General features: G+C 54.8%; 1 protein-coding gene across 1 annotated transcript in view; it reads left to right on the top strand.

Moving 5' to 3' along the window:
• Positions 1–2386: 2386 nt before the first annotated feature.
• NRG2 (neuregulin 2) overlaps positions 2387–17264 on the top strand; it is a 173951-nt gene continuing 159073 nt past the window's right edge. The window contains 1 exon segment of the mRNA XM_030459037.1: positions 2387–2807. Coding sequence (XP_030314897.1) covers positions 2387–2807 — 421 coding nt within the window.

The following is a 17264-nucleotide window of genomic DNA, read 5'->3' as shown; positions in this document are numbered from 1 at the left end:
AATTATACATTTTTTCTAGGAAGCTTGGAAAAGAGCATTGTGGCCAGGAGGTACAGCCCAGAAGCAGAGAAAGAGGCTGTGCAGATCACTGCCCAAGGCACTGGGCAATGCAGCCCCCAGGGGGAGATGTTTGAAAAGAAGGTGACTGAGGAGCATCAGTCCTGGGCAGGTGAGGAGGAAGCCATCACTCTGTGTGCTTTCCTATCAGCCTGACTTTGCTGCTCTCAGTGGATAACAGTCAGCCTTGCCCCGTCATGCTTTGTGGCATCTCCCTGCACATCCCCTGAATTCTCCCCAAAGAAATGCCCTCCAAGCCTGGACAATGAACCAGGACCTCTAGCTGTCCATTTGGGACCCGTGGTAAACTCAGATGGCATTTGCAGGTGAGGCTCAGCCACCAGCAAACTGAAGCAGTGTTTTTGCTCCTTGCTGGTCACCATCCTAATACACAGAATCTCTCTGGGAGCCCACAAAACCTGCTGTAAGGTCAGGTTCAGTGAGCAGAGGGAGGGAAAGGGATCCCTCTCCTCCATGTAGCATTTGGAAATTCCATCTGGAGGTTGAGTTGAGATTGGGACTTTCCAGCAAGTCTAGAAAAAAATATATTAATGACCTGGAATGAGAGCAGCTGAAGTTGGGGACTGGAGATCAGGAGGTACAAGAAGAGTCTCAGTGAGCTGGCTTTGTTCACATGGAGATAAGGAGATCTTGATGCTGCTGACCACCTCTTGGGCGTGCTGGCAGAGGGGCTCCCTCTCTGATGGAGTGGGATCAAGAGGCTGCAGGTCCAAGCTGGAACACAGGGATTTTCCATTAGATGACAGGAAAAGCCTGTTTCACCATGGAAGTGTTCAAAAAACTGGAACAGGCTCACCAGGGAAGTTCAAGCCCAAATTAGGAGGAACTAATCCTAATCTTCAGTGACACCTCCTGAGGTTCCTTCCAGCCTCAGTTATCTTCTTCTGTGAATGAGGGTAAAGTCTTTGAGAAGCAATTGAAGAGAGATATTTTTTAAAGTATGTTATTTAAGCTCCAGCCTTTCAAACACAGTGTTCAGACTGGGCCAGTGACTCCACTCAGGGCCTTGCCTTCTACACTTCATGTGTCAAAATGCCCAAAGACCTACTGAAAAGAATGGTTTTCTATTTACACAGGAGAAGCAGCAGGGAAAGGGGCGAAGGGATTTGGTCCTAAGCCATTTCCCAAATGATAATAGAAATGGGAGCATCTCTGGTGGTGAAGACAAGTTGCCTTCACAACAGCAAGGCTGGACAGTGGGAAAAATACTGCTAAAGGGACTCCTGGCCATTGCCCTAAGTGTCCTGGACTCCAAAAACCCCAGGACAGAAAATCCTCCTTTTTCAAAATTTCCCCAGAGGCCTCACAGGTATCTTTAGCTGAGTTTCTCCCAGCAGCTGAACCCCTGTGGTCCCACTGGGATTTCAGCCTACAAACAGGCAGAAGACAAGGATTAGCAACTCAAAAGCCTGGGCATCGAACTGTCTTTTCTGGAGAGGGGCAGAGCAGAAGGGGAGAGCTCCAGATCAGGTTCTGCCTTGGCGTATCTCCTTCCTTCTCAGGCAGACTGTGCTGCTGTCTGTCTGAGCAAAATGTTAGGGAAAGGGGAATTCCCACAGAGATTTGTGTCAAAAGCAGAGAGAGGTCAGGTCATTTCCTTACTCCTTAGAACACCTTCTTGAATTCAAAGTACTGTCCTTCCCTCTGCTGTGGGAAACACTTCTGGTCCCATCTGCCTGTGTTCCTCTGTGGTTCTGCATGGTCACCACCAAACAGGGGAAAAGAGAAACTTTTCAGAAACATCTGAAAATGTAAGAAGGACACGGAGCTCCTGAAGTGTGTCCAGAGGAGGCCACAGAGATGCTGGGAGGGCTGGAGCCCTTCTGCTCTGGAGTCAGGCTGAGAGAGTTGGGGGTGTTCAGCCTGGAGAAGAGAAGGGAGCAATGGGGAGACCTCAGAGCACCTTCCAGTGCCTGAAGGGGCTGCAGGAAAGCTGAGGAGGGACTTCTGACAAGGGCATGGAGTGATGGGAGGAAGGGGAATGGCTTTCAACTGGAAGAGGGGAGATTTAGCTCGGCTATTAGGAAGAAATTTTTTGCTGCGAGGGTGGTGAGCCCCAGACCCGAGTTGTCCGGGGAGGTTTGCGGCTTCCCCCTCCCTGGATGTGTCCAAGGCCGGGCTGGATGGGGCTTGGAGCAACCTGGTCTGGTTGGAACTAGACGATTCCATTGCAGTTCGGAGGAGGATCCCCGCGGCTCCACGACGCGTCGCTCGGCTCCGCGCCGCTCCGCTCCGCCCCGCCGCAGCCCCGCACCGCGGCCGCCGCAGGGCCGGCGGGGAGGGCGGCCAGCGGGGCTCAGCCGGCGGCATGAGGCGCGACCCGGCCCCCGGCTTCTCCATGCTGCTCTTCGGCGTTTCCCTCGCCTGCTACTCGCCCAGCCTGAAGTCGGTGCAGGACCAGGCGTACACGGCGGCGGTGGTGCTGGAGGGCAAAGTGCAGTCCGTGGGCCCCCCCGCCGGCGGCGGCAATGACAGCCGAGGAGCCGCCGGGGGGGTTTTGGTCAAGGTGCTGGACCTGTGGCCCCTCAACAGCGGAGGACTGCAGCGGGAGCAGCTCATCAGCGTGGGCTCCAAGGCGCCCTGCTTCAAAGTGAAGCGCAACCACCGCTACATCTTCTTCCTGGAGCCCACCGAGGAGCCGCTCGTCTTCCGCACAGCCTTCGCCCCGCTCGATACCAGCGGCAAGAACCTCAAGCGGGACGTGGCGCGGATCCTCTGCGCCGACTGCGGTACGGGCCGCGCAGCGGAGGCGGGGGGCGGCGGCCGAGGGGGCGCGGGGAGCGGCGGAGGTTGGGGGGGAAAGGGGGCGGTGATGGATGGATGGATGGATGGATGGATGGATGGATGGATGGATGGATGGAGCGGCGGTGATGGAGCGCCGGGGAGCCGCGGGTCCGTCCCCGCGGAGCCGGAGGGTGCCCGGGCATCGCCTCCCCGGGGGCCGCGCCTGGCAGCGGGGGCGATGCTCTTCACCGGGCCCGGCCACCGCAGCCGCGATGTTTCCCCCGCTCCCGGGGGTCGCCCCGCCCGCACCGGGGTCCTCCCGTTCGCTGGGCTCAAGGTCCCCGGCGCCGAGCCAGTTGCGCAGCCCCGAGCCCCGGTGCCGGGGGGGAAGGGCCCGGGGCCCTGCAGCCGATGCGCCCCGCGGCACCGGCTTTTCCTTCGGTGTCGGGGCTTCCACGGTGCCCCCAGCCCGGTGCCGCCCGTGGGGTCCGCCCGTGTTGTGCAGCCCCGGTTGGCAGAACCGCTCTCGGCTTGCGGTTCCGGCGGTTCGGTGGCTCCGGCCGCGCCGGGGCTGCGTGAAGCGTGTTTACTGGTGCGGAGAGGGGCTGCCGCCCGGGGGTGCGGGGCCTGGGGTAGATGCTGGCTCCCCAGGTGGGCCTTAAGTACTGGGAAGTTTCGGCTTCTTCAAAAATAAGGGCCCGACGCCGTGAAGTTGGTTTCCTTTTGTTCGCATTGAGATGTCTCCCGTCAGCCGGTCCCGGGTGGATCCTCCACACCTTGCCGAGCGCGGTTATGAAATGACTTCCACGGGGAAGCGCCTGCTGGAGGAGCCTCGCTCCTTTTGTGCTTGGGTTTTCCTCGCTGTCCTCTGGCAGGGCGAATACCTGCGATGGGCTGGGCGGAGGGGGACCGGGAGAAGACAATGACTGCATTTTCCAAGGGTTGGGATCTGAGCTGGCAAAAAAATGCGAGGCCGGCCCTTCGTCCGGCTTGGGCGCTCAGATCCTGTGTCACAAAATCCGGAGAAGGCCGGTGTTAACCGGGGCAGCTCCGTGCGGTCAGAAATTGCTGTGAATCCCTCCTGTTTGGTGGGTTACGAGGATATACTGGGAAATACAGGGCATATCTCCAGGGAATTCGGATTCCCCAGGCGCCGGCAGCACGCTGTACTTCCTCATCAGCTTAATTGGCCTTTTTGCCTCATTAAAAGCAAGGTGTCTAGTCAAGTTATACTCAGCTCTGTACTGAACATCTGTGTGTGGCTTTGTTGTTGGGGAGGTGTTGTTAGCGAGGTGTTTCTGGGGCAAATACTTGGCTGTTTGGGACTGCTGAGCCCGGATTTTGGAAGCCGGACCTGTCTCTTTTTTAAGTTAGCCAAAAGATAAATTTAGAAGATGACATTTCCTGGGAGAAAGGTGGAACCTTGCACATCGTAATATGTTGTTAAGGAAAATGGGCTAGGACTGCATACGAGAAAACTAATTTGAGAGACACTGATTTCATGTGCATCTGTATGTGGGCCATGGTGGACATAGAGGATTTAGTGCAATAGCTGTTGCAGTTCAAAGGAAAGTAAATGGGGGAATTTCTTGGGACTGTGGTCTCATCATCAGGTGAATGCACACCAAAAGCTTTTTTTTTTCTCTTCTAAGTAAGAGGATTCCAAACTGAAATCTCTGAGCAGCAGGGTATGACTTTAAGAGGAATGGAGGCTGCTCCATGGATTCCTGGATCAGGCTCAAAGTGATAACATGTAGGCTGGTGTAACAACAAGTTAAGGGATGTCGTTCTGCCTGTGACACCTTCTTGGAGCTGATGCTTTTGTTTCTGTGTTTTTGATGGTCTGAATAGGTCCCTGGCTCAGGAGCTCTGCAGGTTGTCAGGAGTGTTGTCTCAGCAGAGCTCTACGGCAGATTGCAAAAGAAAAATAAAAGCTGGTGGTTGGGAACTGTCAGAACTGTGGTTTGGTTCAGTGATGAAGATTAAATGGGAGCCTCAGCCTGCTGAACTTGTGGTTCCCCAAGCACTTCATGCTCTTGGTTTGGCTGGGAGGTTACTTCTGAAGGTGACATTCCTGGCAGAATCTTCTGTTTCGTAGCATCTGAGCCGCTGGAAAGGTTCATGGGCTGGGAAAGCAGGCCATGGTCTGCCTTCTTGCTCCTTGGTTCCTGGGGGGAAGGGCAGATCTGGAAGGCTGTGGGGCTATTTCTTGTTCTTGCTGTGGACACCTCCAGTGTTGGCAAGGGTGAAGTGTCCAGAGACAACATGGGTTCTGAGGCACGAGCAGGTTTGCAGCCTGGTGAGGGGTGTTATAGAACCAGGAGGACAGATACAAGGGCTTCTTCTGAGTGGATGGAGAGGGGCTCTCAGCACTCCACTTCCAAAAGATGGAAGCCTTGCAGGACCACTTTCTTGCTGCTCTGGCTCTGGGTCTGTTTCCTAGTGATTTATCCCCATCTCCCGGGCTAGGATGCTGTATATCCACTGCTCCTGCTGCTCCAGTGCTCCAGGATGCGTTGCAGAACCAGGCTCAGGGTCAGAGCCTCCAAGGAACACTCTCAGCTGTTTGCACAGCTCACTTGGAAGAGAGAAAGTGGGTGATGAGGCTCTGTAAGAGACCCAGGACTGGAGGAGTGGGCAGGGTGAGAGGGAGTTTGGGGGGCAGACCAGGAGAACCTGTGCAGCTGGCACCTGTGTGAGGCCTCACCTGGGCTGCTTTGTGTCTGCTTCCCTGTGCTGAGGTCCAGGCAAGGGGATTCCCACTCTGACCATCCTGAACTTCCCCACCTGCTGACCCCAGAGGTTTGCAGCCTCTGTATTTCTGCCCAGCTGAGGGTTTGTGTCCCCCTGGCACACAAGGAGCTTGGGCCCCCTGCATCCTGGGGGTCACACCACTCACTTGCCCATCTTAAAACCTCTTCTGCACTGGGAGAACTGTTGTTTTGTTGTTTTTTTTTACTTCTTTTCATGCTGTTATATAATGATGCCTGTTCCTCCTTCTCCTCCCCTCTCCTTTCTTTACATCTTTTAGCTCCTTAATGTTGGATGGTCTCTTATCTCCTTTGTGCCTACACATACAGATCAAGGAAGAAGAAATAGGTAAAAGACACGTGGTGGAGTGCCTGTGAGGGGTGGTATTGCTGCTGGGACTGCTTCTGATTTGTGTCCAGAAAGAGGGTTGTGGTCCTGATGCTCCTGGTCTTTAAGGGTCACTCATATCATCTGCTTCCCACTCTCTGAGTTCATGCTTCCTGTGTAAAGAGAGATGTGCAGAGGCTTTGTATACAGGAGGGGCTCTCACAGGTGGGGATTTAACCTCCTGGGTTCTGCTTTCACAGAGGAACAAATGTCTTCCTGCCTCCCTATGCTGGAAGTTGCAAAGTGGCTTTAATTAGAGCTCCTACATCTCCTGGAGCTCCTCACTGAAAAGGCTGCAGAGTTCCAGGGCCAGGTGGGATTAGCTAGCTTAGTCTGGGCAAGTAATCTGGTGGTGGCAGATCCCTGGGAGGATTTGCAGGCAGAGGACCTGTTGTTGCAGCAGGTACTTCTTGTGACAGAGGACTTTTAATTTTATTTATTTATTGTTTTCCATTTGGAATTTGCATTGGTCTTGGTGGGAACCAGGAGCGGGCTGGGGCTGTGGCCTTGGGGTCGGTGGCTACATGGTGTGGGATGCTCTTTATCTCTTGGTTCTGAGATAGTTCCAGGCAGGCTGTGAGGAGAGGAGAGAGGAGAGGAGAGGAGAAGAGAGGAGAAGAGGAGAGGAGAGGAGAGAAGAGGAGAGGAGAGAAGAGGAGAGGAGAGGAGAGGAGAGGAGAGGAGAGGAGAGGAGAGGAGAGGAGAGGAGAGGAGAGGAGAGGAGAGGAGAGGAGAGGAGAGGAGAGGAGAGGAGAGAGGCCTGATTTCGAAGTGCCCGCGGGGAAATACAGCCCTCTGGATTACAGTGTAGGTGTTGCTGCCTGAAATAGCACTGACTGCTTGGGACCAGCAGCTCAGGCACAAATATCCCTCTCTGCTCTCCTGCAAATCGTGGGGCTTGCTCCGAGCCAGGCAGACCCAGGGGAAGGGTGTGGGTGGGCTCTGGGCACTGATATCAGTGCTCCCCGTTCATCCCAGGACAGTTGTGGGAACAGGGAGCAGCCAAGCTGGATTTTCTCACGTGCTGCCCTGCTAATTAGAGCTGTCTGAAGCTGTTTCTCACCACCCTCAGAAAATCACACTTCCTTGGGTTCGCAGAAGAGTGAACACTTGTATCCTTCTTGCCTTGGGTTTCTGCAGATGGGGCTGCAGGAAGCTTTTACCCCCCTCAAGGACAAGATGGTTCTGGGTGCTTCCTGCTCTGGGGGAGCTGGCATAGTGGGAGCAGACCCAGGGTAGCTGGGTCCCCGTGGCTCCTTGTCTTCCAGCTGAACCAGCCACGATGGGGAACTGGCAACTGGAATTTTGCTTGGCTGGTGGTGCAGGTCCAAGTGATTTCAGGCAGCCCTAAAACACCGGGGTTTGTCCCCTCCCATGCCTGTAGCAAAGCCTGGCTTCATTTCTCAGTCCCCCTTTCATAAATGTTTGACTAAATAAAGGATCTCCCCAAGGTTTTCTGTGGGTAAGAGGAGATGGGAAAGCCTCCAGCCTGACCCCAGCAGTGCTGGTTTATATATCTGGGGCCACTCCATGCAGAGCCTCTGGACACTGCCTGCTGCTCAGTCACTGGCTTTATGCTCTGCTGGCTCATAACCCTTAGGCAGGAGCCCTGAAGCATAATGCCCTTTCTAAATCACAGGCAACACCTTGACTTGGGTTTGGATCTGGATCAGGAACTGGTGCATGCTTGGGAGCACTGAGGCAATAAACTCCAGCAGCAGGCAAAAAGGGAGCCACGTTCAGCCCCAGCTGGGCTGGATAAGGCAAGAAAGCACTAATGGTCATCAGGACCTGGAGCCTGAAAGCATTTGGCCCACTCCAAAATCTCCTGCAAAGCCCCTGGAGGGATCAGGCTTGGTCCCATCTGCTGGGGGGGGGGTGTTGCTGGTTGCCATGAGCAGCTCCCAGGAGCAGCAGCTGCTTCTTTGCCAGGTGATGGGCACAGGATGCTCGTGCCTTCATTTCCCCTCCTGAGTGACGCTGCTGAGTGCAGAGGAGAGGCTTCCCCAGAAATATGTGAACCTGAGGCAGGCAGGGCAGGAGAAAGAGGAGAGGGGGTGAGCAGTGTGGCTGCCCCAAGGGAGCTCCAGGGAATCCATCTGTGGTGGGCAGCAGGTTTGCAGGGCTGGCAGCCTGGGGGAGACTTGGGTTGTCTGAGGAATTCTCACTGCAGAGGAGCCTGAGCCATAAAGTGCTGGGAAGTGATGAAGTGGCTCTGCTGAGCTGGGAGGTGCTGAGGCCATCTGGCAGCTGCTCTCAGTCCTCCTGTGCCTGCTGGTGCCAGCTGAGGCAGCGTGGATGGTGCTGGTGGTGCTGGTGGGCACTGGGCTGGTGCTGGTGATTCTGCTTCCCTCCATGCTGGCCAGGGGAGGCAGCCAGGATGTGAGCTCACACCCTCCCAAACTGCTGGACCACTCTGCCATGTCCAAACAGTGCTGTTTGCAGGAGAAGGCTCTGTTCTGCTCCCTGGGGAGGTGGCCTCTGTCTGCTGCAGGTGACAGAGGATTCCTGTCCTCTGCAGGAGCTGGGTGAGGTGCAGACTGAGGGCAGCTCATCATCTCCTGCTGAATTGGGTGGGTGGGCAGCAGCCAACCCCCTCAAGGTTGCCAGCACCTCTCAGCACTTGCCTTCTCAAGGTGTGTGTTTGTGCTTGGGGGGGAGGATAGGGGGGAAGGTTTGCCAACTGCCAGAAATTTTGGGCACAGAGTGTTGAGTCTGCAAGGGTAGGCTAAAGATCAAAAGGAAGATGAATCACTGTGCTTGCTGCTCCTTCTCTGCTGAATGACTCTGCTCCCTGGGCTTGGCTGCTGCAGCTCCCTGCTGCACCACGCAGCCAGGAGGGGCAGGGAAAACTGCTTTCATTTAATCCCTATGCTCCAGCTCTGGCCTGGATAAGAGGGTGACAAGTCTAGAGGAGGAAAACATGAGGTCCTCCAGAACACAGGGTACTAAAGGGGAGTAGATGAGTTGATAAAAAGGATTTGTGCAGCTCCAGGCAGGGAAACCTGGGACGTGGTCAGGTAGGGGGACGGATGTGCTCAGAGGAATGGGGGAGAAGTTTTGCATGAAGTTACTTCATAAATCACTGGGGCTGTTCAGGGGAAAGGGTTTGTATTAGGGAAGAAAAAGGAAATGAGGAAATAAGAGATTCAGTGGGTCAGAAGGGGACAGGAGTTGTTGGGAGACCAAGGGCACCGATGTTCAGCTGAGTAGGGGTTTCTTGTCTGGGACATGTTAGGATCATCCAGCTCTTGCTGAGCTTGTAGCCATGCCTTGGCCTTGCTAACTGATTGCCTGGGTCAGGGAATCCTCTCTGATCTTCTTCTCTTTCCTCTCTCAGTGTCTTACCCCAAGCAATTGGTCCCTTCAGGTATCTCTGCAGTCCAAACCATGACCAATGGGTGATGTCCTGGAAGTGCTTCCCAGTATGAATCAAGGGTTGTAACTGGGCTGGGGCTGGTAGTGTGCCATGGCCCCAGCTGGTGTGGCACCTTGAGGATGGAGCTGGGTGGGCTGGTGGGAAGAAACTGTGTGCAGAAAAGAAGCCAGGAGATGGCAACAGTCCTGACAGGGCTGTGGGAACTGCAAACCAGAGGTATCTGCCCCTCTGGAAGGAATGATACCCTCCCTGGAAGCCTATCTGGATCTGGGTGAGAGCAGAGTGTTTTTACAACAGGTTGGGCAGACACCCATCAAGAGTGACCCTGGTATGGGTGACCTTCCTGCAGGCAGAGAGAGAACCTGCTCAGAGATCTGAGGCTTGGGACTAGGTAGATGCTGATGTCCTTTCCCACTCTGCTGTCTGATAATGTAGCCCAAGAACAAGGGATTTCTGCTCACAGAATGTCCCCCTGGCCAAGGCAGTCCTGGAAGCTCTTTTTGCTGGGTTCATGGCCACAGAGGTTCTCAGTGGTCCCTCCACCTGCTCCATGCCACCTTGTCTTTAGAAGGACAGTGTCAGAAGGGCAGCTGGGTTCATCCTTGGCCAGAGCTGGTGTTGCAGGAATGCCTGTTAGTTGGTGGCCTCTGGGAGGTGGCTGTTGTCTGGGTGCAGCATCTCTTCAGGATGGGACAGACAGGCTTGATGATGGAGGAGGTGCCAGGCTGAGGACAGTGCCCTGCTGCCAACCTGCTGACTCCCCCTCTTCCCCTGTCCTGCTGTGAGAGGACTGGTCTTTGCCCTGCTAATGATGGGGAGGATTCCAGAAGACCCTTCACAGGGGATTCAAGGGCTGCAAACGAGACTGTGGGGTCTGCAGGCAGGAGCAGGGCCCCAGGGTTGAAGGAGAGCAGATCTTGGATATGATGGTTGTCTGGAACGGGTCTGGATGGGCAGTGCTGTCCCTGATGGCTTGTGGAAGTGGTGAAGAGTTTGGAAAGGCTTTGCAGAGCCTGGGGAAGGACATGATGTACTACTTAGTGGGAGAGGTAGTCGGGTCCTGCCAATTGGAGGTCGGAAGGCAGGTATTTGCATTCATTATCATCAATCACTGCTCATCCCCCTTCCGCAGTGGCTCAGTAATGGTGACATTCGGGATCATCTCGGTGGTCTCAGGGCAGGCAGATGGCTTGGCAAGAGGGTGGGAACTGGAATTAGCTTTGTCTCAAAGTTGGCAAGAGTGCAGCAGCCCTGCCTGCTGAGCTGTCCCTGTCAGCCCCTGGCTGCCTGCTGCTGCACCAGCCACTGGGGTTCTGTGGGGTGGGGGGTGCCCTTGGGTCAGGTCAGGATCAGGCATGGCCTCTTCTGTCAGCTTCCACCAGAGCCATGGGGGTGTCCCAGCATGCTGAGGTGTGTGGAGCACAGTCAGCAGCACATTCACCAGCCCTGGGAGTACTGTGGGGGAATAGAAGTGGAGTGTCGGGTTGCTGGGTCCCAGTGACAGCAATGGTGGGAATGAGTGGCTCTGGTTTGGTCTGGGCTTGCTGCTCTGGATGTTCTCTCCTCCCCACCTCCACCCCCTGGTCTTCTTCAGCTGCCTTTCTGCATGGCTTGGTGCAGAGGAAAGGGGACTTGAGTGGCTTTGTGTCCCCTTGAGCCAGGCTGGCAGCTGCTGCTGGAGGGCCAGCATCCTTTGGACAATCCCCTGCCATTTGGAGGTTCAGCCACCTTCCCCCTTATCCCTGCTGGGAGAAGGAGCTGTCGTCCCATCCTGGCTCCCAGCTTGTCTCTTGTGCTGCTGGGCAGCTGCCAGGTGAGGCAGGTGTGACCTGGGGACCATCAGGGTTTCTTCTCTTGGGGCTGTGGGACACTTGCTGCCTGCCCTGGCAGCTGCACCCTTGTGTCCTGTGCTGGAACGCAGTGGAGATTCCTGGTCTGGGGGGACCTGGCATGGTGGAGTGCTAGCTTATGGAGCTGAGAAGACATGGAGACCCTTTCTTACAGTGCTGGAGAGCCTGAGTCCCACAGGCACCTCCCCAGATCCGCAGAGCTGAGGCAGCAGAAAGGAGCTGAAAGAGTTTCCATGCCAGGTCCTTCCTGCAGCTCCCGGCTGGCTTGGCAGGAGGAGGCAGTGCCCATTCCAGCATCACACCCCCAGCTCTGGGCTCCAGCAGTGCTTCTGGGCCCTAGGTGGATGTGGAAGGTAGCAAAGCAGTGTCCCACCACCCCAGAGCTGCCCTGATCCTCAACACTGTCAGAAAGATGCCTGAAATGTCAGAAAATGGGGATGCAGGCAGGTAGAGGTGTGGTACAGAGGCATCACTCTCCTCTGGCATGGTTTCTTCCTAGGTCAGTGATTCAAGCTGCTCCTCCTGGCATGGAGGACACAAGAGGCTGGGGCTGTAGGGTGGCTGTTGTTGTTTCTTGGACATTCAGGCAGAAGAGTGAGTGGCAAACAATGTAGGAACCCCCTAAGTGACAATGTCCTAGGGTCCTAATGGGCTCCCCAGTGAGGAGGGGAAATTCAGAAGGGGTGAGATGTTCAAGGGAGCTTGGGAGCATCCGATGCAGGTGAGATGCTGGGAAAGGCCCTGAGGTTTTTGGGTGCTGGGTAGACCACAGCAGTAGTTGTAAGGAGGTTTGGATGGAAATTAAAAATTCTTTTACAAGAACTAGGGTGGTGGGAAGCAGCAGGCCACCCAAAGGAGCCCCTTTTATGCACAGTGCCTTGCTGCAAGGTGCTGCTGGGACCATTGGGAAGAAGGAGCATGGGAGCTCCTGGAGGCCCTGCCTGGGTGCACAGTGTGGTTGGGCTGAGTTTGCATTGCCCCAGGTGCCTGACGTCCCTGGTGGGGAGAGGCACAGCATGGGGCTGGGGCTGTGCTGTGGGTTTGTGCTCCAGAGAAGGAACTTTGGGGAGAACCTGGCCCATTCCAGTGCAGGGTCACTGCAGGGGGGGCAGGACACTGTCAGTGTGGAGGTGTTTTTATAGGAAACCCTTGCCAGCAAGGGGGACTGACTGCTCTTGGAGCTTTGGTCCAGTTCCCATCTGTGCCACAGATCACAGGAAAGCTGCTGAGCATTGCCTCCTTGGGACTCAGGAAGGATGCTGCTTTGCAGGTGAAAGCTGATGGTGTGCTGGGTTCCCATCTGTGTGTCAGGGCTGGCACCCAGCAAAAAAGGCCACAAAACCCTTGCCACCCTCCTGGGCTTCTCACTGCTGGACCTCAGAGCAGCCCAAACCCTGGGGACAGGGCTGTCTCTGCTGCCAAGTGGCCCTCCCTGGAGGTGACAGTCCCTCCTAGAAAGGAGCCAGACCCTGCTGTGGTTCTTGGGCAGCTGGGAGGGTCTGAGAGGGTGTTTGGAGGAGTCCTGGATGGTGTTTGGAGGAGTCCTGGAGGGTGGTTGGAGGATCTGTGGTTGGAGGAGCTGTGGTTTGTTCCTGGAATTGAACCGCAAGGGATTTACCTGCAGCATGTAGACTCTCCCTGGGTGGCCACCTAGCTCTGAGCATTTATTAGCAGGATAAGAGGTGATATTAACAGGTAACCTCCTCAATGTTTGTAAATCTGTAAGGGGTGAGTGCCAAGAGGAAAGAGTAAAGCTTTTCTCAGGGGTGACCAAACATAGGACAAGGGGCAATGGTATAAACTGGAGCATGGGAGGTTCCATGTAAATATTAGGAAGAATTTTTTCACTTTGAGGGTGAGGAAACCCTGGCCCAGGATGCCCAGGGGGGTCGTGGAGTCTCCTTCCCTGCAGATATCCAAACCCTCCTGGATGTGTTCCTGTGGGACCTGCTGGATGGAGGTGACCCTGCTCTGGCAGGGGGGGTTGGACTCCATGATCTTTGGAGGTCCCTTCCAACCCCTAAATTTGTGTGATTCTATGATTTCTCAGCCAAGCCCAGCTTTGTGCCAGCCCCACAAAGAGACAAACTTGCTGTCCCCAAACCTGCAGCAGCTCTCTCCATCTGCACGGGGGAGCTGGGGGAGCGTGAAGGGACAATTCCTGCCAGTCCATTGCCTGGTGACACGCAGGCTGCTGGCATCCAGGCTGTTTTTCTGGTGCTCAGAACTAGCTGGGAGTGTTGGCAGCAAGCATGGATCCCCCAGGACACTGGATGTTGCCTGATGGTGTGGAGAGAGGCTTTTCCAAGCTGTTAGAGCAGCTTTGCTGTGATGGAGGGTGAGGCAGGACGAGTCCCTGCTCTGCTGATGCTTGCAAACTTCTGCAAACCTGGAGCTGCTGCATGGAGCTGAGAGATTTGGGCTGTGTTTTGTGGCTTGAAATGATCCTGAGAGTTGCCACCAGAGCCCATTTCCCAGCCCTTTGGGATGCTGTTGCTGGGAGGTGATCCAAGCCCGGGCAAGGCAGGGTTGGTGTGAATGTTTATTTCTGCAGGCTATCCCTGGGGAGAGGAAAGACAACTGTGCTGAGACAGCCAACTGGGAGCCCTCCTGGCTCAGGTCACAGAAGGTTTCAGGCCTCTCCTTCCTTCTCAAGCACTGTGTGGGCTGTCACTGCTCTGTGACATCAGAACAAAACCACAGAGACCAGAAGTGTCACCCCAGGACAGGGCTGGTGCAAGGAAGTGGAGGAAATCTGTCCCACGGGGTTGCTGCACCTGTAGTAAAAACCAGCTGAATTTGCCAAGAAAGTGTGTGCCAGCACTGGAATCAGACTGGTAACCACAAATAGAACTACAGCAGGAAGGTGGCTCTGGAGGCTTCTTTGAGCAAGGAGGGAAAATGCCTTTCTGCAGGGAACTTTGAAATTGTCTGGTGGCTGCTGAGACCTCCAAACCCCATCTGTAGATGTTAAAGCATCCAGGAGCAGGTCACTCCCAGAGCAGGATTGTTAAATTTTGAAAAGACCTCAAAGATCATCAAGTGCAACTCCTAGGTACGTGTAGAGGATTCTGGATTCAGGACAGGTAAGCTCATGGGAAGGTGCTGTTTGGAAACTGTGACCTTCTGGGGCCTTCCCACCCCAAAACTGGCTGTGCAGCCATGGGGGCTGCAGGAGCAGTGCAGGAGCTGCCCTCATACTGGTGCTGCTCAGGACCAGTTCAGGAGATGCCCTGATGCTGGTGATGCTCAGGACCAGTTCAAGAGCTGCCCTCATACTGGTGCTGCTCAGAACCAGTGCAGGAGATGCCCTGATGCTGGTGCTGCTCAGGACCAGTTCAGGAGCTGCCCTGATGCTGGTGATGCTCAGGACCAGCTCAGGAGCTGCCCTGATGCTGGTGATGCTCAGGACAAGTGCAGGAGCTGCCATCATGCTGTTGCTGCTCAGGACCAGTTCAGGAGCTGCCCTGATGCTTGTGATGCTCAGGACCAGTTCAGGAGCTGCCCTCATACTGGTGCTGCTCAGGACCTGAGCCTGTGTGGAGCCTGTGGAAAACAAGTCTATTTTTCTGGGACAGAAACTTGCCCAGAAGTGGGAGCTGGAGCTCTTTGCTGTTACAGACACCCAGCTTCCAGCAAGGTTTCCTCATCTTTTTAAGGAGGGCAGGGGAATGGCAGACATTGGGTGATCTCCTGGCTGCAGCATCTGAGGAAAACCCTCCTCCTAGAAGTCTTACATGGCCAGTGTTCTTCAAAATAATGTGGTTTTTATTCTTTCTCTGGGTATCAAATGACACGGGAACCTTTCTGCAAGGAAAGAAATTCTGCCTTTCACAAGTGGCTTTCACTTGGCAGTGCTGAATTTCCTTCCATGCTGCTGTTGTCTTGCTCTTTCCCTCCTTTCTCCTCTCCTCCCTCCTACACACACTCTTCTCTATCACACATCCTCAGCTTTCAGTGATAATTGCAGCAGAGCTAAGAAAACCCTACAATCTTTTAATGATGCCTTTGGTTCCTTTCTCTGTGGCTGTGCCCTGTTTAAAACCTTGGAGGTGTTTCAATGACCTTTTTTATTTCCACCTAGACTTATTTTTGGAGGAAACTTACTGGGACTTCAGTATTAGGATGAGAAGTAGGAGGTTGTCTGGTGCTACTGCATATCCAGGACACACAGGTTGGACCTGCCTGCTTGGAAAGGCTCTCAGCATCCCTCCTGGGTCTCACCCTTGCAGGGGGTTGGTGAATCACAAGCTTTTTTGAAGAAAGTTGGATGAATTGGGAGGTGAAAAGTTATAAAAGTCTGAGACCTCCTTAAGGAAGTCCATTTGATCACCTTCTGTGCTGCAATGACTGCCTGGGTAGGTGAGTGGAGAGCAGTGGGCATTTTCTGCTTGGATTTTTGGTAAGATGCTGACAGAGAAGCTGTGGCTGGATGAGCAGATGGGAAGAGCTGGACTGAAAACTGGCTGAATGGCCAAGGTCCAGAGGGTGATCAGGGGAACAAACTCTGTCCATGGAAGCTGAGAAACCAGGAGTGTATCCCAGGGGCTGGCTCCAGTCCTGCTGAACATCTTCATTACCTGCCTGGAGGAGGGGGGCAGAGGGGACCCCCTGGGGTCTGCAGCAGACCCCAACCTCATGGGAGAGGCTGATGTGTCAGAGGGACCTCACCAGGCTGCAGAAATGAACTCATGCAGCTCAACAAGGAGAAGTTCAAAGTCCTGTACTTGGAGAGGAACAACCCTTAGTGCCAGTATTTCCCAGGGGCAGGAAAGCAGCTTGGCAGAAAAGGCCCTGGGAGTCCTGGTGGCCAACCAGTTGACCATGTGCTCAGCTCCCCAGCTGTGTGCTGAGCTCCCCAGCACAGGAGAGACAGGGACATAGTGGAGAGAGACCAGTGAAGAGCCACAGAAAGGGGGAAGAGCCTCCAGCAACTCTTGGGAGGACAGGCAGAGAGCTGGGAGTGTTCAGCATGGAGAAGGGAAGGCTCAGGTGGCTCTTATCAAGGGATGCAAATGCCTGAGGGAAGAAGGATGCAGGGAGGATGGAGCCAGGCTCTTCTCAGGGGTGCCCAGTGACAGGACAGGGAATACTGGGCACAAAGAGAAACACAGAAAGTTTCCTCTAAAAACCACAAAATGCTTTTTTTCACTGTGAGGTGACTGAGCACCGGCACAGGTTGTCCAGGGAGCCTCCATCCTTGGAGGGATTCAAAAGCCATCTGGGATGTGGTCCTTGGCAAACTGTTTTGGGTGGCCCCAGGTGAGCAAGGGGTTGGATCAGTTGACTCCCAAACATCCCCCCAGTCTCAGCCACTTTGTGGTTGGTTTTGAAATGGCCAGGACATCTTGCCCAGTTGCCTGTAAATGAAAGCCTGGAAATAGATGGAAACTTGGTGGATATGTGAGTCCTGATTTGTATGGGGGTGTTGGGCTGATTGTGACACAGACCCTTGGCCAAGGAGGCCACTGACTGGGGTCTTCCACCTCCCTCCTGGTGTATTCCATGGAGGTTTTCCCATAAAAGAGGAGCAATGGAGTCAGGCAGCTTTGTGTCTGCTGCTCCCTTGGTGTTCACTGTGCTCCTCTGGCCTTGGCTGGGGTCTCTGTTCCCCATCCCTGCAGAGTGAGGGCTGGGAAGGGGCAGCCTGTTCAGCCTCATGGGAGAGAGAGCTTTCTCCTGCTGTCAGAATGATGCCAGGACACCCACATGAGCTCTTCTGCACCCATGCCATTGATTTGTGGTGGAACTGCAAGCACAGTGATGCTTGTGCCAGGGTACCATGTCCTGAGGCACCCAGCCTGGAGCTTCTGGTCCAGCCAGTGGCCTAAAGCTGCTGTTCAGATCTCTGAAAGCAGCTGCTGGACCAAAATGGGTTTGTGCAGATGGGCTGTGCCTTTCCCAGCCCTGCTGGGGCTCTGCCAGCCTGTTGTGATTTTTTTTCCTAGGTGTTCCTTTGGCCCAAAGCTTGGTTCTTGCAGCCCAAGCAACCTCTTCCCATCCATCATGGCCAAGGCTTCCTTTCCAAAGAGCTCTCAGACCTTCAAACCCACCCTGGCTGCTGCCTGTCCCAGCACCTCAACTTGGCTTGGCAA

This window comes from Calypte anna, chromosome 13 (genome assembly GCF_003957555.1).
Source record: "Calypte anna isolate BGI_N300 chromosome 13, bCalAnn1_v1.p, whole genome shotgun sequence".
NCBI classification, from domain to species: Eukaryota; Metazoa; Chordata; class Aves; order Apodiformes; family Trochilidae; genus Calypte; species Calypte anna.
This window is presented reverse-complemented; position numbering and strand designations above follow the sequence as displayed.